Here is a 24239-nt window from a genome sequence, read left to right as displayed (position 1 = left end):
GCGCACCGCAATTTGCCTATCATGCTGTCGTCGAACCCATTGTACGTACATCGAATCGAATCCCCCTGTCGATTTCTTCAACTTGTTGCTATCCTGCCCAACAATGAACAATGAACAATGGCTAACCTCACATGTCTACCATAGTTTATCGTCGGTGTCATGGTAGCATCTTGCTACTTCAACCGCCTACGTAACTTCTCCGTCATCCCTTCGTCCAAACAAGATCAGGGCCTGTTGGGCCAGTCGAAACTCGAGCCATGGGATGAAGAAGACGTTCACGACGAGACAGAGCGTCTCAACCTCGCCGCTGCCGCATCGCCGACCTCGTCGCTGACAGAAGTCCACCCTCCCAAGCAGCGCAGTTGCTGCGGCGCCGTCATCCGTACGCCCAACTCGTCCCGCTACGCCAAGTACTGGCACTCGCGATTTATACAAAAGTTTCCCTTTCTCGTCGAGATGTTCTACTGGGCTGTCAACTTGGTCTTCTACGTCGGTGTCAAGAATGCGAGCGAGCTTGTTGCTGCTACCGACGGTGTATGGCAGACGGCTGAGAACCATGGAAAGGCGGTGTTGTGGTTCGAGCACGAGGGGCCGTTCAGTTGGATGTTCCCCCTGCGTGAGATCGATGTGCAGTCGTTCTTCAGAAATGATCATCAGACGATGTTGACCATTCTCAACCGCGCTTACTCACTTATTCACATCCCCGTTACTGTCAGGTATGTTTTTTTTACAATGACGTCTTGGAACTGAACATCATCTAACGGAATTTATCGTAGCTTCCTCGCATGGTACTACTACGCCGCACCCACGCATGCCCAGTTTGCCGAAGCTCGTCGCATGATGACCTTGACCAACCTTTTCAGTTTCGTTGTGTTTACCACGTATCCATGCATGCCACCTCGTCTCCTACCCGAGGAGTACGGATTCTTCGATACTGTCCGTCGCGAGGACGCCGAGTCCATCTACGCCACCAACAAGTTCTTCAACCAGCTGGCTGCGTTCCCCTCGCTGCACTTTGGCTACTCGTTCTGTATTGGTACTGTGCTTCTGTACCACTCTGGGTTATTCCGTCGCCGCCTCGCGCCCCGCGAGAAGCGCCTCAGCAAGCTCTGGCAGGTGTTTTTCGTGGCGCTTAGTATTTTGTACCCTGCCTTTGTCCTGACGATTATTGTGGCTACGGCGAATCACTACTGGCTTGATGCGATGGCCGCTACGCTTGTTGTTTTGGCTGCGTGGTTGTCTAACCGTATTTTGTTGGGACTACTACCCTTGGAAGATCTCTTCCTCTGGTGCGTCAAGTTGGAGAAGCCATTCCCGACTACTGGTAACCGAGGAGGCAAGTAATCGACTGTTAATGTCTTTTTCCTATGCACACAATCAATATGCATATTTTGCTTTCTATACCTACATTACAGACAGCATACAAGCGGTGTAGTGTGTAACGAGTCCACCAAAATAATGTTAATCTAGAATAATGTCAATCCACACAAATGATGATCTAACAGACTCTTTTCGTACCCCACTTGACGCATTGATCGGTGATCCCACAACCCGTGAGTCCGACCAAAACATGGACTTTCACAAGCTACAAGCCCTTAGGCCTCATCGTCAATGTCCAGCGGGGGTGTGTAAAATTGTGGTGGAGCAGAATCTCCTAGCCCCTTGCAAGCTTCCACACGCCCTCTCGCATCGGACCCGGCGGGAGATTGTGATCCGAGTTTCGATGGCACGGAGTTTCCAGCGTATCGGAATACCGATCGTTCCATGGGCAAGGGGAACGAGGTAAAAATAAGCGGTGCGTTGCAATGTTGCGCTGACTGTGCTGGGGCTGAGATTAAAGGTGACGTTTACGCCTACGATGATTGAACGCGTGGCAATGAGGACCGAATACGCGTTTAGATAATGATGGTCAAGTAAGCATAAGCCACCCCATGCAAAGGGTTGTATCTAGGCGGAGATGTATCAGTGGTTGAAGTTATTGAGATGGCCTTTCGTGGTCAAATAGAACAGATAAGCGTTGGGCGTTGAGAAACAAGCTTTTGTCGACAGTTGAACTCTGTTGCCATGTCTTGGGTTGCGTTCCTATCCCTACCAACTATGTAACTCAAGGGAAACTACCTATTTATTGTGAATGACCTACCATCTAGTCTAAAGCTGACTGTATTTTAGAGAACCGTTATCAGCTGCAAGACATTGATCTGTCTTTCGTCAATCGCATTTTTAAGCGAATTCTCAGGCGCCCAACAAATGTGATTCATGATGAGGACGTTGACAGAGTTGTGGCAAAAGCTTGCTTTGTCCCGCCGCTGAGAACTTTAACGCTTGTAGACCTCTACAGAAACAATGCCATATTTATTCTTTCCGTATTTTATATCGGATTCTACAATTTCGGTAGTCAATCGATCGTCCATCGACGATGCCGAAAACACTGGGTTCAAAATCGTCGTATTTACCCTGAAGCTCTCCACCAAGACTCGGATCCTTCCGTAGACCCTGAAAAGTGCAACCTTTTGTTTTGTGCGCTCTGGGCCTGTTAGTGTATCAATGTAGAGGACATATTATTGCGACAGTCAGTTAACAATCCTCAGACGTAAAACATTGCGCGAGTGACGGAGACGCCTACCTAGATTGCTTCGCATCATCAGTGGCATTTGGACCCTGTTCGCATTGCACCATCTCCATCCATGGGTAGTAACAGTGGCACTGCACTAGGATCAATTAGACGGCACCTATAATTACTGACACGGTTCATTTGAGACATCAGGCGCAATCAGACATTGACTGTGAATTCATCAGAGGTTGGGCGATAAGTTACATATACAAGTGATAACCGTAATCTGCCCATCCATCATCCATCGCATCGCATCGCATTGCGTTGTGGTAATATCATTTCATTTCCTTCAAAAAACCTGTCTCGAACGTTTCCATCAACACCATTTTTTTTTACTTCTTGGAAGCAGCCTTGGCGAGGTCGGCGAGGGCCTCACGGCGCTTGAACTTGGCGTCAGCGATAACACCAGCGTCGGCGTCGCTGGAGAAGTTTCCGCTCCAGGTGACAAAGGTCTGACCCTCGTTCTGGCCAGAGGTGATGGGGTAGGCGCGGATGGTGCTGACGACGGAGGTGTAGCTCAGGGCGGGCTGGGATGAGATGACGCTGTAGGTGATGTAGTGGTCGATGCTGGAGTGCTCCTCCTGCTTAACCTCGAGGACGGTGCCGTCCTTGAAGGTCCACTTGACGATGTCGGTGTCGGGAGAAGAGCCCTTGACCCATTCGGAGGACTCGAGGGCAGAGTAGAACTTGGAGAAGTCCTGGAGCTTGATGAGGTGCCAGACGTCGCTGAAGGAGGCCTCAATGACGGCAGACTCGATGACCGAGGTGGAGGTGGGGATGGCAGACATTTTGGATGAGAGTGATGTAGTGATTGATTGAGTGATTGTTTATTTGGATGGAAGAGTTCAAGAAGTGGTGATGGGAGAGAAAAGTACGAGTAGAGTAGAGAGGCACAGTAAATAGAGGGGTCAACCGTCAAAGTGGTGGGAGGGCTTGTTAGTGTCGTCATAGGCAGCTCAGAGCTCTACAAACAGAAAGAGCAGCTCTGCAGCTGCCACTTTAAGGAATGTCATGACTTGAGCAGTCAATGTCGTCACCGTCGCAGCTTTCAACTCAATTCAATCTACACCATCTTTGTTCGTCTTTGCGACAAACATTCACTATCATCAACCACGACTTGACCCATCGTAACCAAGGGTCCTCACGATAATATTTTTTTTTTTCTCTTTTTTTTTTTTTCTTGGGTGGGGGGATATAGGTTGAGTGGAACTCGCGACAACACGAATTGTCCAAAGAAGAGCCTTCAATTGAGACTCATTTAATGCGGTACCCACTCGAGCAATTGATCAAGTAACTTCAGTTCGACTAATGCAGGAGGAAATGACTTCTGCCGATACATGCTTCAGGGTATCAGACAAACTGACCACTGGAAGTAGTAGACGAAATTAGTAGGTCAGTTTATGGTACTTAGATCAGACAAATTAGGCTGTTTATTTTTACCCTAATGCTTAGAGGCGCAGTCACGGCCTACAACAGGTCTCCAACACAGTCAAGAGGGCCAATATTTTGACCAACATTTAATTAACCAAGATGAATCTACAACAACCTATTAGCATTCTATACCTTTCTATACAACCCATCACGCTCATTCTTGAGATGCAGTCTCAGATGCCTCCCCCTCAAGTTCCTTCTTCTCCTTTTCCTTCTTCTCAATCGTCGTCTGCTTCTCCCACATGGCATGATATCTTCCCTTAGAGGCCAAGAGCTCGTTGTGTGTGCCGCGTTCTACAATCTCGCCCTTGTGAAGGACGATGATTTGATCTGAAGTTGTGATTGTGGATAATCGATGTCTGAGAAATGGTTAGTCTATGCTTAGAAATGGTAAGATATCCGACTTACGCGATGGTGATGGTTGTACGTCCGGCTGTTACGCGCTCAAGAGCATCCTGAATCTGTCGCTCAGTGTGAGAGTCTAGAGAAGCAGTGGCTTCATCAAGAAGAAGGATTCGCGCATCTTTAAGAATAGCACGTGCGATAGCAATCTACAAAAGTTAGCCATATTCAGACTCCTCGATGCGCATGAACTTACTCGCTGTCGTTCACCTCCAGACAACTTTAGACCTCGCTCTCCAACCTTGGTCTCGTACCCATCAGGGAAGTTCAAGATCCTCTCATGGATGTTCGCAGCCTTGCATGCCTCAAACACATCTTCCTCTGTTGCATCAGGTCTCGCATACAGCAGATTGTACATGATGGTCGCGTTGAACAGCACGGTATCCTGCGGCACGACACCGATGTTTCTGCGTACGCTGTCGAGCTTGACATCCCTCAGATCATGGCCATCAATGGTAATAGAACCGTCTGTCACGTCGTAGAAGCGGAAGAGAAGCTTGAGCGAGGTGGACTTTCCACTGCCAGACTCGCCGACGATGGCTGTCTTTGTGCCGGGTGCAACGGTAAAGTTAATGCCGTCGAGGACAAGACCGCCCTTTTTAGTCTGGTAAGCGAATTTGACGTCGTTGAAGGCAACTTCGCCCCTGATGGGAGGAAGAACGATGGCATCTGGCTTTTCGACTACGCCAGCAGTTTCTTTGAACTGTTCAAGTTAGCAGTTATTCATATATTGGAGTCGCGGAAAAGCTTACCAGGTCGAGAAGTCGCTCTGCTTCAATGAGGTTGTTCTGCAGCATGGTGTAGTATGTGCCGAAGAAGTTCAAGGGTCCCTGAAGCTGAACAAAGTAGTTGATGAGACTCACGAACTCTCCAACAGTCTGTTCTCCGATAGAAATCTTGTATGCCGAGACAGCAACGAGGAGGGCTGTGCCCAGAGAAAAGATGGAGCTCTGGGTAAGGTTGAGAGCCGCCAGAGACCACTGCACAAGTCGCTCAGCGCGTTGGAAGATAGTGACATGTTCTCTGAACCTCCCAGTCTCACGAACGACAGCACAATTGTGCTGGACCGTCTCATACGCCACAATGGCATCCGTCTTGACAGCCTCCATCTCTCGTGTCTTGACGGCCATGTCTCTCCTCTGCTTACCACGGTACTTGGCCACGTATATAGTAAGGAAGATATAGGACCACATGATGAAGAACACTATAATGAGATAAAAAGGATCATACTTGTAAAAGAACACCACGCCGGCAACAAAGATGTCGAAAACCATGGGGAAAACCTGGAAACAGAAACTCTCGAGGAAGGTGTTTATAGAAGCGCCTCTGCTTAGCGCACTGGTGACCTCGCCAACCTTTTTGTTGAGATGGAATTCTAGGGATAGACCGAGAACGTGCTCAAATGCAGCAGAAGATAGTCGTCGGAACAGAGATTGTGATACTGGGATCCAGAGGACGGAACGCGCTGCTCCGAGAGCACCTTGGTTGCCTTGAAGGGCCCGGTAGACGACGTAAAGGATGATCTCCTTGTAAGGCAGTTTTCCTTCGCCAAGGTTGTCGACAAGTACACCGAGTTGGAGCGGACCGAGAACGTTGACGGTACGTTGGCCGATCAGGAGGAGGATGCAGACAAGGACGATGGCTTGGTAGAGAGGTGAATCCTTGGGCCAGAGGTAAGGAAATAGGACTTTGAAACCAGCGAAATAATCGAGCCAGCCTGTTCCCGAAACCTGTGTACGTCTTGGTTCAGCTGCGGAGGGTGGAACGCTTCCATAACCGTTGCCATTGCCATTCTCCAACAAACCCTGGCGTTCTTCGGGCAAGGATTTTGGTTCGAGGGATTTCATCTTATACTCTCTCAAAGTAAACGAGCCGATCATGAGAGCAAGAACAAAGACTCTCGCCGAGCCGAGAATGTTGATGGTATCGACAAAATTGGGCGAGACACGAAGTTGGGGCTCAACCACAGACAAGACTGCTGCGATGACGATTTCTGCAAGCGCAGCAACACACCATGCTGCGAGATGAGAGCTATTCGGATTCCATGGACCTTCGGGATCGGGGAGGAGACCGGCAAGGAAATAAAGTAAAACGCCAACAAATGATGCCAAGTAAGCGCTGAATGAGAACAGTATTTTCCCTTCAATATTTTTCTGATCCGCAAAAACCTCCTTTGTAGCAAGAACGATACTCGCAGTAATCAATCCTGAAAGAATAAGTTGAAAGCCCCATATTAACCTTGCGTAGAACCGTTGGAGTTTCTCAATCTTTGTCTTGAGATCATTGTCCAACGCGTTCTGACGCGTTTTCGGATCGCCATGACGAGCGAGGTAGAACTGGGCGGATTGAACACCCAGAAGCGTGACGAATAGGGCGCACGGATAGGCATAGAAGCCTATCTTCAACCCAAGTTCTTCCTTGGCCATGACTGGAAGCAGTGATGATGTATGAAGGATAGTTTCGGTGTTGTGAGGTGATGTCAAGGTTGCCGGGGTTTTGATGTTCCGGGTAGGCCTAATTACGATTAGTCATCTGATTTATCAGCTTGAATTAATGACGAGATTCTTCTTTTTGATTCACGGCAATCGTTTCAGACAAAAGATTTGCCTCCTTTATCTTGTTCGTAGGTTCATCTTGCTTGCTTTCGTTTTTTGCATGCTAAGACTAGCTGTTTTGACCGGTTCCGGTTTGTCCGATGGCTAGCTGCATACTATATAGCAACCCTGTCGCTTTGCATGCCGTTTCTGGGTTTGAAGCGAGACATCCTGTTTACCAGTGAGCCTCGTTTGATATGCAATCAAAATGGTTGCACCGATTAGAACTGATTAAGGCAACTGGAATTGAGGCGGGGTACTTGAAATCAGGCTATGCTGTTGGTTCCAATGCTGTGATAAAGGTGCAGCTCGACGTGTCAGCTGCTGAGGGAGGGATGGCCGGCCTCCCATCTTCGACCATAAAGAGATAACCGAACACACACACTCATAATATCCTGCCTCCTTCATGTCGTTTGAGAAGCAGGCTGTGAGTCTTACTCAAAAATCCAAATGAACGCGCATGGAAAGGTGTATTTGTATGCGAATGAAGAGGGCACAAATAGGCTGCAATCTCCTCAATCTCAATTCCTGTAAACCTTTTTCATCGTATTTCCTCCAAGGAAAATAAACTTGATCTCATAATGGCAGAAGTTATCGGTATAATTTCCAGCGTCATAACCATTGTCAACCTGGCGAAGCCCACTGCTAGATTTGTCGAAGCGCTGTATAAAATCGCCAATGATGACGGCTCAAGGGAGCACGAGATCTTGTCTGTTGCGGAGCATATCGACTCTGCGTATGAAACTATTGAGCTCGCGCGATTACGACTCAAAGACAACTATGATAGGATCAAAGCAATGGACCATCCAGCTTCAAGGGTTGCCAAGTACATCCAGAGAGGCAATCTAAAAGAGTCAATACGGAAACTCACGGAATATTTCGAGTGGCAGTTGACAAAGGCAGAGAAAGGAGTGATGGACTCCACGTCAAGCAATTTCAAATTGGTGAACGGGATGAAATGGTACCTTTGGATCAACACGGAAATGACGACGATTTTCACCACGTTGGATAGGATCGTGATGTATCTCTCCATCATGGGCCCCGTTCTAGAACTTGAGATCACTACATACCTGTTGGATCGAGCAGAAGGAGAGATAGCTGATTTACTAAAAGTGCAGGTGTAAGTAGGAACTTCGTCTTGATGCCCTTCACTTGTTTTCTTGATCACTGACACCATCTAGCCATTCCCTGCGAGATCAGCTTGAACACACCGAGAGGGCCGTCAACAAAGCGGTCCGCAGTAAGCGACTGCAGAAGAACCACGGGAAAGATTTCATTACAGAATTCGAAGATTGTGCAACGCTCCTCGTCCGTCTGTCAGAAAGCATGCGCCGAACTGGAACTGTCCCTAGTTATAATAAGGAACGGAAGCATGGCGAACGGAGAAGACGACAAAGACATGCATCGAGTCAATCATCAAGCAGCAGAGATTCTCGCTCAACGTCGACATCTGGGTCATCGCAGCAGACCCAAACTACCACCGACTGCTCATCGGTTGAGACGGCACCTATGTTCACTTCATATCGTGTGTCTTATACACATCATGCACCGCCGACACCACCCATACACATACAGCCATCTGTGCAGTCGCGACAGACCCCTCCGATGCCCCGTACGACCCAGATGGCCCGGACACCAGAGCTATCGACCCAGACTTCTATAAATGATCGGCAGACAGAAGTGGGACGACAGATCGAAGGAGGATGGATAAGAGTATTTGGGGAACCAGATGCACCACCTATTAAGATCAACGCAACTATCGATCCCCGCGTGTTCGGCAACTATATCCAATTTCCAACAGCTCAGCAACTTAATCTGGAGATAGAGGAGCTGGAACAAGATGATGTTCATCATTCATCACAGTCAAGAGAATTCAATAATTGTGTGGGTCGCGTTATGGGAAAGGTTTTAGGTATAGAATGGCGAGAAACGAGGCACTCGAAGCCTATCATGGTCGACTTTTGGGTTACAGACAGGTATTTCAGTAACATGACTGAGAAACTTATACTTGGGAACGAGTTTGCAAAGAGGCTTCATAGGAGTACCAAGAATTAGAGATAGGGAGTACGCTTATCACGAAAGGGGATTCATGTAAGATTATCATGGGAGAGTCAAGTAGTGAGTCCAGTCCGTTGTATTCAGTATTGGCCTTAGCTAACTTACGCCAAAGAATAAACCCATTTTGGCCAGAATCTAGACTCGAAATCTTTGGAACTACAAACTTGCAGTCGTGATATGTACACAACTATCTTTGTTCGTCAACGTCCATAGAAAACACACTGTTCTGACTCTACAAGGAGGCCGCCTCTCGCTTGAGTTCTCCACGTCGAGTCTGAGTGAGGCTCAGGAGAAGATCAAATCCCAGCTCAGTGCCCTTGATGACGACTTGAAACGCCTTATCATCAAGCAAATCGATGTTTGTCTTGACTGCTTGGACTACAGCGTTGCGCATTCCACGATCTTGCGTAACAGTCGAGCCGTAGACAAAGCGTGAAGCATGTCGGAACGAGTCGCTGTGGTGGTGGGTCACGGCCTCGTCCCTGAACTTGTAGAGAGAAAGAGCCATGAGATCTTTCATCCCGTACTTCTCGCCCAGCTGGTAGACCTTTGCGTGCAGAACGAGATTCGGGGGTCGTGGTGGAGCAGGGGGGTCTGAAGCTGGTGCGGCAGGGGTAGGGGCAAAGGGGTTCTTCGGCGGCCCGGATGACGAACCCCAATGACTGTCACGTCGGACGCCAGAAACTTGAGCTCTGGGCTGCGAGGGAACAGGTCTCGGCGGTGCAGTGGATGTCGGAGCTGAGAAAAGGCCGGAAGGACTAGCCTGGCTCACGCACTGTCTTTTCACTGAAACATGCTCCGGTTCAAACTTCTGGGTGGAGTTTGTCTTAGACTCAGAAGCATCTGACGTCTCTGGGGGTACGTAGTTCTGAGTGTACAGGTAGCGGATCATCATTTTGACCGCGATGGGATCATCGTTAGGCAGGTCAATAGCGCCAGTCTTGGTCTCCTACGTCGTTTGTTAGCACTTTCGTTCACGATCTCACAGGTAATGAACGTACCTTGAGCTCGCCATCACAGGCAGCGGCGAATAAGGGGGATCGCGAGCAGACGATTGCTTTGTGGACAGCATATTTGTCTTTGCCACATGTGATTGTGAGATCAGAATATGTGCCCGTCATGAGCAACCTGCAAATGCTGTAAATCTTTGTCACATATTAGAGGAGCAATACGTACTTTGAAAGAGCCTGGCCATGCTCTCCTGTCAAAGGAGCAACAGGAGCGAAGGCCATGGCGAAGGCGATGTGTTGAGGTGAAAAGAAAGACCGCTTTGTGATGAAGATTGCATCCGTCCGTCTCTAGGGGAATGGAGGAGGAGGAGAAAAGCGGGGAGATGCAGAAAAGCTCGCTGATGTTTACATAACAAGCACTGTTGGTTCAATGCTAGTGATAATGCACTGCGAGCAAACTGTTGCCTGAAAGTCTCCCCGGAGCAAACGATCCATACTACCTAATGCACTTGATTTCTTTGATCTATTTACCAAGCTCGTGAGATTAGGTCAGTTCAACTAACGTAGCTTGATAACTTTCATTTCACATCGGCTATGGCAAAGAAGATCTTAAAAGGTAGGAGTCTACTCCACTGCTGAGTGTTTGATTACCACATTTTCTGACTACTAACTTATATACTCTACAGAACATCCTCCAAGCTCCTCAAAACCTTGGAGTACGTCATGTCTCTCTTATCAGGGTTGAAAAAATTACGACTGGTTGTTTTGTCGAATGCGTGAGCCCCCTGAACCCGGACAACTTCAACATCAATGCCACCTTCCACTAGTTTCTCCCCAAACGCTTCAGTCTCTGGCGTAAGAATGTCCCCAGAGCAGACAAATAGCATAACACGCGCAGGAAAAGACATGGTGTCGGCGTACATCGGTGATGCCCTGGGTGACTTGCGGTCTTCGACTCTGGGAAGATATGCTTCTGCGATGAGACGTTGAAACCAAAACGGCAACGGTCGGATGGGGTTCGCAACAATCTTTTGTTCGGGTGGGATACTGAAGTCTACACCTGGATAGAAAGAGTATACCGCTCGAATATTGATGTTCTTGAACTCGCGTCTGAGTTCGGAGGAGGCTACCAACGCCAAGTTTCCACCTGAACTGAAGCCAGATAAAGCAATCCGGTCAAGATCAAATCGATGTGACTGACTCTCGACCCATCGAAACGTATCCTCGGCGTCTTCAATAGCAGCAGGGAAGGGATCATCTGGTGCTTTTCGATAATCTGCATCAAGAACAAGAATGTTTCTCTCCACAGCTACCCTCTCGCAGAATTCATGGTCCATGCCCAAGTTCGGCAACACGCATCCGCCTCCATGCCAGTTGATGACCAGGCCACGTTTATCATCTTCGGCGTGGTTTGGTGGATAGTAGAGCCAGGCGTCTATAAAGCGGTTCAGATCGCGAGATGGAATGCGCACGAGCTTGCGGTTGCAGGTTGGTGAGGGTTTGAAGTGAGGACGAGTAGCGACTTGATTTATGAGACGGAGGAGTGTGACGATGATTTTGAGGCGAACGTATTGCCAGAATGTATGAGTGGTCATTGTGGCAGTGTCGTATTGATCAGAGCTCGGGGTTGATTTGCTAACGTGCTTCTCGTGTAGTGCATCCAAGATATGAAGACGGGGTGACGTTTTTTATAACACACATCTTATGTCTTATGTCAGCCCTCAGGGCCTCCGAAATATTGGTCGCCAGAGGCATAAGAGACGAAATTAGCAGGTCAGCTTATGGTACTTGCACTACACTCTTTAGGCTGTTTATTTTTGTACACCAAGGCTTAGGAGCCTATCATTTCTCTTTAACGGGTCTTGTCGATCATCTCCACTCGCGTAGCGGCCGTGAGTCATGTGCCGTAGCGTTCCATTCATGTCGAATACGCTTCAATACGCGGCGTATTCCTGGAGAAACATCATCATGTCATTCTAAATCTACATCTATTTAACCCTAGCACATGTGATTATACATTCTTTTCCACAGAGGCCACGCTCTTCGGGCCTGTTCTTCCTCCTCATTCCATACCTGAAGGTATCTTCGTCCTGTATGGATATCTATATCTTTATCTCGAACAATCTTTGTCCTCATCCACAATTTATGCACAATGTAAAAGATTAAAATGACAGGTACTGTCAAAACCTGCAGGAAGAAATTCTTAATGCGTTCAGGCGTTGTGAATGGCGCTTGGTCCGTAGGTTGGATGGGTGATATGGCCACCCAGAATTGGAGTAGTAATACAGTCGTGTAGGCGGCCAGAGCTACCCATGAGCCCCAAACGCCGACTTGTGATTTAAAAGCTAGCTGGGAAAGCTTGTAGCCCGAGAGTCGCCATGCTTTGCGGAAGCGGATGTGGCAGACGCATATGGATGCCCAGGTGAACAAGGTACTTAGCCCGCTGATGGCGAGAAGCCAGTTGAAGATTTCGTTGTGGATGTCGGAGTTTGCGACGAAGGCTAGCAGACCTACTGTCCCGCAGCAAATGATCGCAATAAGTGGTCGTCCTGCACGGTCGATATAGGCAAAGATCTTGGGTGCCAACGACTGCTCTGCCAACGCGGCGATTGTGCGTGATGAAGCATACACAGCTGTGTTTCCGACCGATATCAAACTAATTAGAATAACAGCATTCATAATGTCAGGTAAAATATCCGAGCCGCTCATCTCGATGGCGATGACGAATGGACTGGCAGCCGCGTCAGATCCATACTTGGCACCCAACAGTCGCGGTTCATTGTATGGGACGAGCAGGCCAATAAGAAGAATAGAGAGGATGTAGAAGAGTGATATACGCCAAAAGACCTGCTTTACGGCTGCTGGGAGGGACTTTTTCGGGTTGCTGGTTTCCGCGGCGGCGAGACCGACCATTTCTGTGCCGGCAAAAGAAAAAGTTGCAGTGACGAGGACACTTGCGAAACCTTTGAAGCCATTATTGAAGGCGCCAGGGTTTTGCCAGTGACTGAAGCCAATGTATCCGCCTTCTGGTTCACCTTTTGCAGGTCAGTATAAATTGTCTTGACAAGATTGGCTTGACTCACCTGCTATGTTGATAATTATACCGAGGAGACTAAAGGCTGTCAGAGATTCTAGCTTGGTGAGAGGTGGGGGAACCTACATGAAACCCATGACGGCGGTGATCTTGACAGCTGAAAAGATAAACTCTGCTTCTCCATAGCCCTTCACACCCAGTAAATTGATGCCAAGAATGAGGAAAAAGAAAAGGATGATGAATATAGACTTGCTGGCATCTGGATTCCAGTAATTTGTCGTGAATGCACCAGCAATAATCTCGAGTGGTAACACTATGAGATATTGTAATGTATAACTGATAATTGTTAGTTGATGTTGTTGATCAAGGTCGAGATTGATAGACTGACTTCCAGCCCATTGCAAACCCCCAAGACGGATCCAGAAATCTCGTTGAGTAATTCGAAAAAGAACCTCCAACTGGAAACGCGACACTCAATTCTCCAAGAGCTTGCATTGTGAAAAATTGCATTGTTCCCATGGTTATAAATGCAATGAGTAGTGAAGCCGGTCCTCCCCGGAATAGCGCCACACCGCTGGCGACGAAAAGACCAGTTCCGATAGAACCTCCAAACGCGATCATTTGCAGGTGTCGATTTTTGAGCTCCCGGGCGAGGGCGGTGTTTGCAGAATTGTAATTGGCTTTACTCATATTGAAAAGCCTTCCATTTGTCGCGTACGACGTGTTGTAACTGCTGAGAGAGTACTCATCTTCGGAGTGGCTCGGCGGCGGGGCGCGCGTGAAGCTTGTCAGGAGACGATGCAACGCGCCCGGAGACGTTGAGTCTGGGTCTGGGTCTGGAGTGGGGGTATTTGATGAGGGTTCTGTTGATGGTAATGTCTTTGGTGACGGCGGAGGAATAGCCTGCATCTCGAATTCTCTCTGGTAGGCCATATTGAACTCTGCATCTCTGTTCCAACACCTGAGAGAATGGCTGGGATGTGAGATGGGGCGAGGTGAGCTGAAGAGCTTAAGACTACCTGATCGAGGGTGAGATTTTCGTCCCTTTCTTTTTCCCCAGGCTTGTTCTGATGCACGTGCCGCTTTGCCACATACCAGCTAAACTTGAGCCGTACTAGAGCGGGAGATAGTACACAGGGGTAAGCGAGGGTGTCAGCAAATCATTGCTGTTCCGTACTCGACGGCGAGTCCGTTTGCGGGGCCGGGAATTGTTTATTGTCTTGATTCTTGTGTCTTGTCGAGTTAGATCAGGGGCCAAGGCGACAGACTAGCGACATCAATGGTTGTCTCTTCTCTGACGATGCATGTCTGAGAGCAAGGAAACGTGCATGACGGAATTGCTGACAGTTGACAGCTGCGCCCTACACGATTCATGCTCTGGTCCGCCGCGTATCAGCCGTAAACTCTAATCAATTCCCTCATCTCCGAGCCGGTATTTACTTCCTGTTTCCGTTATGTCTTTGTCACAGCCCAACCCTAATTCTATTTCCGCGCCATGGACACTAACTAACTGTAGATCGTGAATCCGCTTTTGCGATCGAGAACGGGAGCGGACACTTGCCATGGACCCGGTTCCGTTTGTACTGGTCTGAGCTTACCAATTAACTTGTCTGGGACAATAACAGCTGATAAATGAAACGATTCAATCAATAGTTGATTGGTCAATGACTTTATCTCTGCCTCCCACCGTCAGCCATGGAATTCCAGTCTACGACTCAGGAAAACGCCTCCCCCAGACGCCCATTGGACTTGTGGATGATTCGTAATCACAATGCCTTTGATAGCCAAGTGGCTATCACCCCACGATTTGATACTAAGAAATAAAGAGCAAAGCGCCAGGCTTGGCAACTGGTTACCTTCACTATCTAGATATTCCCCAACATCTCCATCATTGCATCGTCTTGTCTTATAATAGCCCACGTCCACGCTGTCTGTCCCTGTAAATCTTGAGAGCCCAAAACAACACGGTTGCTTACCAACATCAATCTGACCACCTCCCTATGTCCAAACCTAGCTGCAACACAAAGCGGCGTTTGGCCATATTCCGTATCTTTAGACTCGACGTCAACGCCTTGTCTTTCAAGGAGAAGTTTCACTATCGCTTCGTATCCCTCTTCCGCATCACACCACATGGGCGTGCGGCCCTTTTCCGCATCTCGGAAGTTAAGCTCAACGTCTTCATGGCGAAGCAATTCCTCCACCAACAAGTGAGGTGTTTTGCCAGGATCGGCATGTAACATGGCCATTATAAGAGATCCCAGGCCTTCCTCTGCAAGAGTGTAAAGAAAGGTTGAACGAAGTGAGTTGAATGTTCCCAGCTCTAGGAAAACCTTTCTCAAGTACACCCAAGACCGCAGCTGGAATGCCTGGATAAAGGATACCTGGGAAACGCCTCCAGCTTCCGCAGCATTGGCATGGTGTAGGAGGTGGAACAAGGCGTAATGAAGGAAAGGGGTCTTGTACAGCGGTTTCGATTTCGAATAGTTTTTCCGGCCGGATTCGACGATGGAGTCATATATTCCGCGCAGCCTGTCAAGATTATCAAACCTCACTGGTCGACCAGAGCCCCAAATGATTTTGAGCGTCGATGAGATGCAATTCAGGCAGCAACTTTTCAAAGTATCATGGGCAGCGCCCTTAATGGACTTAGTTGCGTCGCTTGCAATTAGCTGCATGCCATTGTCGTGTATGAGAAAGTCTCGAACTGTCTCATGGATGAACTGTGCAGTCTCTCCACTGAATTGCACGAGTCCCTTGGAGCAAGTCAAGATAAATGCATCCATAATCTCAATAGTGACATAGTCAGCAGCCCATGATCTAGTCTCTTTTTCGTTTGCCCCGTGGAGAATTGCGTAATACAACTCTTCTCGGGTCAAAGGTTTCCGTGAGAAGAGAACCCACTGGATGCAAAGTAGAGTTCCTTTCATGTTCTCACGATCACGAGTGAGGATTCCTTCAAACAGTGTGCTGAGATGGTCGGGCAGCTCTTTGAGTTTCTCCTTTTGGTTCATTCCTTTTGCAGCTGTTTCGTTCAGAATCTCCACGACGAGAACAACCCAGAGAAAAAAGCCTGATGCACGGTTGATAACCTCATCTTGGATTCCCTGGGCCGTCATGCCATCTTTGATGTACAGCTCGCTTTGGACATAGCGTTTGATGTCAAGATAATGCTCTTTCTCCGACTCGAGAATAATCTCCACCTTGTGCGATATCGTGATCTGTGGATAGTGTCGGCTTGCAAATAAGACACGCATGTCGACGTTCGCGTCTTTGGCCTCTTTCCCAAGCCCTCCGAAAAAAGTGATCATTTTCCGGACTTCTTTTTCGTTGCCTTCATCTAGGGCATCCACGAACACCCATAGTTTGTGACTCCCAAGCTCAGAAATAGCATGCATTAGAAGACTCTCAAGTGTTTGCAAAGCCCAGGACTCATATATATCTGTTTCTGGTAGGTCAAACTGGGCGAAGTCATCAAAAACATATTTGAGTCTGGGAATCTGTGAAAAGAGCTGATGTAAAAGCGACTGATACATGCCTACCGTGCTCTGTTCCAGAGCATCGCCTCGGGCATTGAAAAAGAAAAAGATGTGGATGTCTTTTGGGTTTTCCATGCTCAGCTTCGAAACAGCAAACTTCATTAGTGTCGATTTCCCAGTACCTGGGTTACCCTTGAGCCATAGAACTCCATGGTGATCCTCCAACTTCCCTTTGTCCAACCAAGCTTGATATTCCTTGTTCTTAAGTAACCATTTGCATGTGGCGCGATGTGCGGGCCAAATGTTCTTATATCGCTCTCCAAGAGTCTTGAAATGAAGTTTGTTGTAAAGTTTCTCTCGCGCTTCCGGCTTCCTAGGATTTTTTCTCACTCGTGAACCGGGTAAATCAAATAGTCGAGTGTCGGATTTTGAGCCGCTATGTGACCGATCATCATACAAGTCGTTAACGGGTCTATCGTTGCTTGCTAAGATGTATTCAAGTTAGCATTTCTTTCCTGAGAAAAAAGAAGGGAAAAAACAAAGATTCAGGGATGTTTGAACAATCACATGCAATGTTATAGTGTAGGCATACTAAATCAGATCTTACCTTTGCAACCCAAAGTCTCTCCAGCGATATCTGCAGTCTTGACAAGCCAATGCCTGATCTTTTTGAAGTTGACGTCATTTGAATCGTTGAATTTGTGAAGCATATTATGCCTCACGTCAAACCCATAAGCCTCCATGCCGCTAATAGTTGCCGATTTGCTGTCGACTACCTATACGTGAAATATTAACTCTGAAAAGAGGACAGAGATTAGCAGATGTCGTGATGAATCACTTACAATTCCGTGGTAGTTTTCATCCAGGCCCATGCTGCTGAAGTTCGCGCCTAGTCTCCTTTTATAGGCAGACAAATCCGTATGGCGGGTCTCATAGACACACATAACAGGGAACTTGTACTTATCGCTGTGGATTAGATTGCCAAACTGATTCGCGAGATCGTCCAGGGGACTTGGACAATTAGTTGTACCCTGCCTCAATAGCTCAATCAAACCTCGACTACATTCTGTCCCAGATGCTAGCGCGGTTTTATATCGGACCTGGGCCATGTGCGAACCGGTGGCCTACGATCCCCCGAAAGGAGTACCAAGGAATGCTGCACCGATTGTGTGTCGAAGAATTGAACTATGCTGACGATGGCCGGGCTCGGTAGGATGAGATGCAATGACGAGAGCCTACAGTGTGATGAGCAGTAGCACAAAAAGCAAATGGATACCATATCGAGTAATGTTATTTGTAACTGAGGAACTGTACGCACCTGGGCCAATAACAAGCCGCCGAAGCATGAAACAATGAAGATGATTGGGCAGTTACTTCGGCACTGTTGAAGTTAGATATCCAGATGTGGTATTCTTGAAAAATGAAGTAGCATTACCTCGCTAAATCGATCGGCGTGCAGGTCCTGAAGCAGCGACGTCGCATGGCCAGAAAACCTATCACTCGATGCATAGGCATCGTAGTTTGCATTCCATTGATATGTAAGAATGCGAGAATCGGGCATAAATCTAGGCAGCATGTGTTTGTCTTCGAGCCAGTTAACGTCTCCAGAGTTTGGGTCTCCATCAACTTTCCACCCAATCCATGTCTCTGGAGACGTTGCATCGAGTCCATGCAAAGCAATGATACTATTCGAGTTAGGAGAACTGACTTTTCAACTGGACAATAATCTTACTCGTTTTTGAGCTTCTGATGGTTGCGTTTGGAGCCAGGCTCTGGGTAAACTTGAGTGAGACCCACTCGTTTTCGGGGAGCTTTGCCTTTGTCCCGTCCTTTGACTGGGGGAGAGGCCTTATCGCTTCCAGGAGGACCTAAACAACAAAGTACTCAGATAAGCCTAGGGCGGCTATGCTGTCTCAGTTGGCGCTCATGAAACCCAGCCCTCAACACGTTAAACCGTTTGATTGGTCACCTGATTGAAAATACTGATTCTGACGATGTATGATTGGATGGTTTCCCTGTTTTCCTCCAGTCACAGTTTGTCGCTCACCGTCAGCTCATGCAGACAGGCGCCGATACTACATACCTCATGATGTGATTGAAGCAGGCATGCTTGGCTCGCCCAGTTGAAATTGCTCCAGGGCGCAGGACGTGAGTTTCGGCCACTTTTTGGGTCATATTTCCACAGCGGACTGTGAAGACTCCAATCAGAGAACACGAACTGAACGTGGACGGGGGTGGCACTGAAACGATCTACAACCAGGAGGGCAAGGATTAGCTGCTTCTACAGGTTGAAATACCAGACTGCGCATTTGGACCGACGACTTCAGAGGCTGTACCCAACACCTTTCCAAGCCGGCAGTGCAACCACCCGAGAACAACGGGCTCGATCTTATATTTAAACCATGTCTTTCTTGTCTCGCCGCGAATGACCTTATTTGTTTCCATCACTCATCACCAATTTGACACTCAATACAAAAATCGTCGAAAATGATACAAAGACTTGAGAACAATCCATATAGCCAACTACCCCCGGGCCACATACGTCTGCTTCGAATCTCTAGAAATGCCTCGGATAAAAATGTTGGATACCTTGAAGTCGTACCGCTGGAAGAAGCACCACCTTTCTACGCTCTCAGTCACACTTGGGGGACCCATACTTGCAAACAAGATGTCCAAATCCATGGCCATATCCTAAACATTACGGCCGAACTTGCCTGCGGCATTCGCAATTTCCAGCAACTTGCTATCAACGGCTCAGCTCTCGACCCGCCGCTACTATACATGTGGATCGACAATCTTTGCGTAGACCAAAACAACATCCCGGAACGATCCACTCAAGTCGGCCTTATGAGAAAGATTTACTCACGCTCTGTCAGGACCCTGATCTGGCTTGGAGTGGACCATGGTTCCCACTCCACGGGATGGGACTTGGTCGATCAAATTTATGCCGAATTCCGGTCTCTGCACCCTACTGTCAGTAACCCGGGCCAAATTCCAGTCAAAGCCTATTCCGACGCATCACATGCTGTGTCCAAACTGCCCGCGTGGGATAATGAAGCCTGGGGGCAGATGAAAAGCCTTCTTGATCTTCCCTGGTTCACGCGAATTTGGATTGTGCAAGAAGTTGTTTTATCTTCACGGGATCCCATCATTGTTAATGCGCAACGTCTATTTCCATGGCACCGCCTTGAATGGGCAGCAGGCTGGTTGAGAAGAAATGGATACCTCAGGTTGTCTCGACTTTCCAAGAACTTTCTCAACGTCAACACAATCAGCAACATTCGACGATCTCAGAGTCTTTGGCCGTTGGATGCATTGCTATCTTGTACCCAGATCAAGTTCAATGCTACGAATCAAAGGGACAAAGTCTATGCAGTCCTTGGAATAGCAGCAGAATGCGAGAATTCGGCCGAGGTTCCAGAAGCTTTGCGCCCAGATTACAGTCTTGAGACCGAAGAGATATATCAGAGAGTTGCCCGCTTCTTCTTGGAACGCAATGGCTCCCTCGCTATCTTGACACGTGCGCGTGGTACCGCCGGAAGTCTATCGAGGAAACAGAGATTACATGACCTCGAAAAGCTGCCATCATGGGCTCCTGACTGGAGTGACTACCGGGCATCTAACAACGGTATTCGGACAAGTTTTTCTTGGATACACTATACGAAGACCGAAGAGCCTGTCAAGTTTGGGTTTCCTAAACAATACTCTGCGGCTATTGACAAACGACTGAAACTACTTGATAACCAAGGCGGTTCAACTCTGACTGTCGGAGGCGCGCTAGTTGGAGAAATTGTGCAGAGGGTTTCTTTCAGCAACAACGAAGAGACCAAAGAAGAGTTTGGTTCCTCACTTGACTCCAAAATTGAATCGACATGGAATTTGGCGTTCTCGGCCTTAAAGCCAACAGACGAGGGAGGCCTGGAGCGCTTGGCAGCTTGCTTGCTCAAGGTCACCACTGCCGATCAACACGAACTCACTGGGCGAACATGGGAACAAAGCTTTAAGGATGGATTGACCTACATACTGAGTCTTTTCGACAGGGCCAACACGAATGCGACAGCCAGACTGGCTGGAAGCGACAACCCACAAGCTGTGGCTCATCTACGACGTCTTGCATCAGGTGGAAACGCTGAAGAGTATAGGGTCTTGGCAGGGACATTTTGCTTCAACAGATGCTTCATCGTCACTTCTGCAGGGCATATTGGCATTGGTACTTCTGATGCACAAGTAGGCGATTATGCTTCGATTATATTTGGTAGCGGTGTTCTGTATGTTATTAGGAGGACGGGACAAGAATTCACTTTCGTTGGTGAGCTGTATCTTGACGGCTATATGGAGGGACAGGGGCTTCATGTTCAAGAGCAAATACTAAGACTGACTTGACAGATAGGAAAGTAGTTTACTTGTTTCCAGTCAAGTTAATTGTGGTGTGCGCTACTGGCGAGGCGCAGCAGATGCCAAGACAAGTGCTCAGAAGCAACAAAGAAACGTATATAGGTCAAGCGACTCTTTAGCACATCAAGAGGTAGAAATTCTGTTAGTTAGTTATAGACAGACTGTCATATCTTGCGACCTGATCAAAGTCCTGGATATAAAAAGTGACAGTTTTTTAGAATATCATTTGCTCTCGGACCTTGAAAGCCAAGCAGCCAAGTCGGTTCTCGGCCCCAGTCCAGTGGAGTTTGATCCTTCAGCCATCAGCAGACCAATAGTGACATTGACCCCTTATTATAGCACTGAAGAAACCCCCCACACTGGTAAGGCGACAAGAGAAAGGCCCGTTAGCGAGATTAAAATGTGCTGTGCCTCTGAAAGGTGTGCATTATACATAAACGAAGTGGTATTCTGCGCGCATTTCCCGCTTTCCTTCTCAGGTAATCTTTTACTACTACCTGGATATCTCAGCCTTATAAGCCACAATACATACAATGTTCGCTGCTAAACGCATAGTCTTGCATATCATCCTATGCTGTCTTTTGACACTAGGTCTTGCCAAGGAGGATGAAAAATATGATCCTGCTGATAACTTTCGTCCAAGTAATGTAACCGGTCTGGGCAGCTTTTACACCTGGGTTGGATCGTGGGTCTCATGCACTCAAATAGTATTGAGCATTTGACTAATAATGACAGATACTACAATGCCACTGCAGAGGTTGATGTTGAGTTCGCTTATCAATATCTCACCCCATCCGACGAAGTGTGCCCGGAGCTCAGGAACTTTACAACCACCTTCAAGTACGACGCTATCCTCAGTGTTCTTGAAAGTGGTACCTGGAACTCTGGAAACAATTCGGTCATCTTCTGGCTGACACTCTTGCCACAAACTTCGTCGCCATTCAATGTGTCTTCATTGCCGCAGGACTTTATGTACAAGGAGAACAATCTTTCATTCCCTATCTTTTCGGACGAGTAAGTCTCTTCATATCTCGAAACTAGTATTGCCTTGCTGACTTGTATCAAGCCCAGCTCCTGGTGGCTACTGGCGTCCCCATCAAAAATCTTTCGCTCCTAAATTCAACTTCACGACCACTCAGGCTTCAAGCGGAGCTTACAGTCTCAACGGAACCGTCTTGAACAATGGAGATAGCGGAAGTGCATCGGCCTGGAAGAATATCACCATGCCAACGTGCAATTCCACTGAATGGACCAATGATTATAGATTCTCTATGACCACCTTCGAGTCGTACTTTGCAGAGGATTGGGACGACTACAAGCTACCCGAGGTTAGCATGCAGTTTGACGACAAGACAGCCAACCTAACAGTGGATGGTATCTTCTATGCCAAGCCATACCGGCAATCCAACATGACTGGCCAGCCGGTGGGTGGCAGCCCCGAGGTTGTCGGCTATGTTTCAGTCCGTTTCGCTGGAGTTGTGGACGAGTACCATTCTGATGCTCTGAGTCTTAATGAGAGCACGCCCTCGTGGGAGCGCACTGTTGGGTTCGAGAGTAACCCGTCCAACATTGGATATGGGGACAGTGATAGCAGTGCGGGCAAGATGGTTTCCGGTTCCATTTTGACGCCTATGGTTGTTGCTGCATTTGTCGCTATGGCACTTTTCTAAAGCGGCTTTTAGGGTATAATCGTACTTGTTATTAATATTTTAATGCATCATACTATACTGAAGCGAGGGACAGAGTCAGTATTAGACTTGAAAATCTTGATCAACCATCAAATACTCACCCTTGTGCAGGGACCTTTATGCCAAGCCAATAAAATGTGCAATAAACAACAAGGTCGCTCCAGAACGGTGGTGGCGTATACAGCTGGACCCTTGAACTGAGCACCCTTGCAGCAGGACTTACAGAGTAGACAGTACAGTTCCTCATATTGGTCTTTATTTCCAGTGAATGAACATGCAAAGCGTAAATTTTTAACACTAGAAAGATGAGATGCTACTTTTCTATACCTCTATGCTGTCCACTACCTACATGTAGTTGTTTGCCTGGATTCTTGAGGAACTACCCCTGTTCCCTGTGCTGAAAAGTGTGTTGCCACTTCTTAGACTAACCTCAGCTGAAAGTCGCAGACCAACAATTTCTTTCACTTCAAGCTAGCCAAGACTTTCAGCGCTGTTCTGGCCCAAGCCACTGAAAAGACCTGTACATAAATATAGCCAGTATTCCTGTCCATCTCAAAGAGCAACTCCTTTGGCACGTACCTACAGACAAAATGATACTACAAACACTACTGGCGTTGCTCCTACTTCAAGTGTCGCATGCGACTGCAACTGTGACAGCGACACAAACAACCGCCTACCCACTAATCACAGAACCTCCAAGCCTTGAAGATCGCGCCGTCACGTCTTTCCACACGATTGTCAGCACTTCGTACCCTCAGAACCGGTGGTCAATAGGATACGGCAAGATTGAAGGAAAAGAGGGTTTTTGTATGAACAGCCTTGGAAATGCAACAGTTGACGCAATACTAACGCTTTTGCAGACACTGCCGCTTGTGTTGACGGCTTATTTGCCCTGAGTGGCATCTGGGCTGGCTGCGGCGATCTCATTTTCACTCGCTGTGTCGGCGCAACTGCATTTGCTCGTCTTTCCACAGTGTCTTGGTAAGTTGTTGTCTACAGCCAACTGCAACACAAACTAACGTTCGCTCTTCAGTATGGGAACTTGTGTGACGCACAAGATATTCGACTACAAGGACGAGTCGCAATCATCAACTCGATTTATTGCTTGTAATTTCCCAGGGACTTACGATGGCGCCATGACACTTTTAAAGACGCCGATTGGAGCCGCCGCAGAGTCGACTTCTGAAGAAGCCTCAACCGCGACGACTGCTGCTGAGACGACAACAGCTTCAACAACGAATTCTGCAGCGGGGATTATTAGACCAGAGTTCCAACTGTTGTTGATAGCTGTTATTTTTGTTCTGTTTTTCTAATTGTCTTGGTTAGCAGGGTTATTTGTTATGGAGCTGCTGGTGTATCAACATCGCCGAACGCTCAACCGCAGACGCAAAGATGTTGTCGCTCCAAATGCCCTCTTGGGGAAATGTCTCATAGTGACTAGTTAGAGAATTCTCTAGTTTAGAAAAGTGGTTTCTCGAAAGTTCCAGAATCTGACAGCCAAGTGCTTCAACTTCACACTAGCAAGATGGACAAAACATATCCCTATAAAGAGTCGCTCAATGATTTGGAATTCACAATAGAAACCACACACTATTCACTT

The 24239-nt window shown here is 47.8% G+C and overlaps 10 protein-coding genes across 10 annotated transcripts; 4 read left to right on the top strand and 6 right to left on the bottom strand.

Annotated features, from left to right (window-relative positions):
- Positions 1 to 21: 21 nt before the first annotated feature.
- On the top strand, positions 22 to 1465 carry FGSG_12380 (uncharacterized protein; the record flags this gene model as incomplete). The annotated part of the gene is made up of 3 exons (XM_011323581.1): positions 22 to 45; positions 145 to 716; positions 777 to 1465. 3 exons carry the CDS (start codon positions 22 to 24, stop codon positions 1342 to 1344), a joined length of 1164 nt encoding a protein of 387 aa, XP_011321883.1. The 3' UTR covers positions 1345 to 1465.
- Positions 1466 to 2760: 1295 nt separating this feature from the next.
- FGSG_03804 (uncharacterized protein) lies at positions 2761 to 3466 on the bottom strand. The gene has a single exon (XM_011323580.1). It carries the CDS (start codon positions 3397 to 3399, stop codon positions 2944 to 2946), a length of 456 nt encoding a protein of 151 aa, XP_011321882.1. The 5' UTR covers positions 3400 to 3466; the 3' UTR covers positions 2761 to 2943.
- Positions 3467 to 4196: 730 nt separating this feature from the next.
- On the bottom strand, positions 4197 to 6870 carry FGSG_03805 (uncharacterized protein; the record flags this gene model as incomplete). The annotated part of the gene is made up of 6 exons (XM_011323579.1): positions 4197 to 4401; positions 4451 to 4503; positions 4641 to 5147; positions 5197 to 5232; positions 5308 to 6562; positions 6683 to 6870. 6 exons carry the CDS (start codon positions 6868 to 6870, stop codon positions 4197 to 4199), a joined length of 2244 nt encoding a protein of 747 aa, XP_011321881.1.
- A 749-nt stretch (positions 6871 to 7619) lies between these two features.
- Positions 7620 to 9093, top strand: FGSG_03806 (uncharacterized protein; the record flags this gene model as incomplete). The annotated part of the gene is made up of 2 exons (XM_011323578.1): positions 7620 to 8158; positions 8220 to 9093. 2 exons carry the CDS (start codon positions 7620 to 7622, stop codon positions 9091 to 9093), a joined length of 1413 nt encoding a protein of 470 aa, XP_011321880.1.
- A 235-nt stretch (positions 9094 to 9328) lies between these two features.
- On the bottom strand, positions 9329 to 10328 carry FGSG_03807 (uncharacterized protein; the record flags this gene model as incomplete). The annotated part of the gene is made up of 3 exons (XM_011323577.1): positions 9329 to 10045; positions 10098 to 10233; positions 10273 to 10328. 3 exons carry the CDS (start codon positions 10326 to 10328, stop codon positions 9329 to 9331), a joined length of 909 nt encoding a protein of 302 aa, XP_011321879.1.
- A 398-nt stretch (positions 10329 to 10726) lies between these two features.
- FGSG_03808 (uncharacterized protein) lies at positions 10727 to 11641 on the bottom strand (the record flags this gene model as incomplete). The annotated part of the gene is made up of 1 exon (XM_011323576.1): positions 10727 to 11641. One exon carries the CDS (start codon positions 11639 to 11641, stop codon positions 10727 to 10729), a length of 915 nt encoding a protein of 304 aa, XP_011321878.1.
- Positions 11642 to 12044: 403 nt separating this feature from the next.
- FGSG_12379 (uncharacterized protein) lies at positions 12045 to 14013 on the bottom strand (the record flags this gene model as incomplete). Its single annotated transcript, XM_011323575.1, has 4 exons — positions 12045 to 13081; positions 13130 to 13158; positions 13207 to 13416; positions 13469 to 14013. The coding sequence occupies 4 exons, from the start codon at positions 14011 to 14013 to the stop codon at positions 12045 to 12047; spliced, it is 1821 nt and encodes a 606-aa protein (XP_011321877.1).
- A 932-nt stretch (positions 14014 to 14945) lies between these two features.
- FGSG_12378 (uncharacterized protein) lies at positions 14946 to 17428 on the bottom strand (the record flags this gene model as incomplete). The annotated part of the gene is made up of 3 exons (XM_011323574.1): positions 14946 to 17041; positions 17164 to 17332; positions 17399 to 17428. The coding sequence occupies 3 exons, from the start codon at positions 17426 to 17428 to the stop codon at positions 14946 to 14948; spliced, it is 2295 nt and encodes a 764-aa protein (XP_011321876.1).
- A 4217-nt stretch (positions 17429 to 21645) lies between these two features.
- On the top strand, positions 21646 to 22621 carry FGSG_03810 (uncharacterized protein; the record flags this gene model as incomplete). Its single annotated transcript, XM_011323573.1, has 2 exons — positions 21646 to 21965; positions 22018 to 22621. The coding sequence occupies 2 exons, from the start codon at positions 21646 to 21648 to the stop codon at positions 22619 to 22621; spliced, it is 924 nt and encodes a 307-aa protein (XP_011321875.1).
- A 608-nt stretch (positions 22622 to 23229) lies between these two features.
- Positions 23230 to 23952, top strand: FGSG_03811 (uncharacterized protein; the record flags this gene model as incomplete). The annotated part of the gene is made up of 3 exons (XM_011323572.1): positions 23230 to 23446; positions 23500 to 23620; positions 23673 to 23952. 3 exons carry the CDS (start codon positions 23230 to 23232, stop codon positions 23950 to 23952), a joined length of 618 nt encoding a protein of 205 aa, XP_011321874.1.
- Positions 23953 to 24239: the final 287 nt, after the last annotated feature.

This window comes from Fusarium graminearum, chromosome 2 (assembly GCF_000240135.3).
Source record: "Fusarium graminearum PH-1 chromosome 2, whole genome shotgun sequence".
Lineage (NCBI taxonomy): Eukaryota > Fungi > Ascomycota > Sordariomycetes > Hypocreales > Nectriaceae > Fusarium > Fusarium graminearum.
This window is presented reverse-complemented; position numbering and strand designations above follow the sequence as displayed.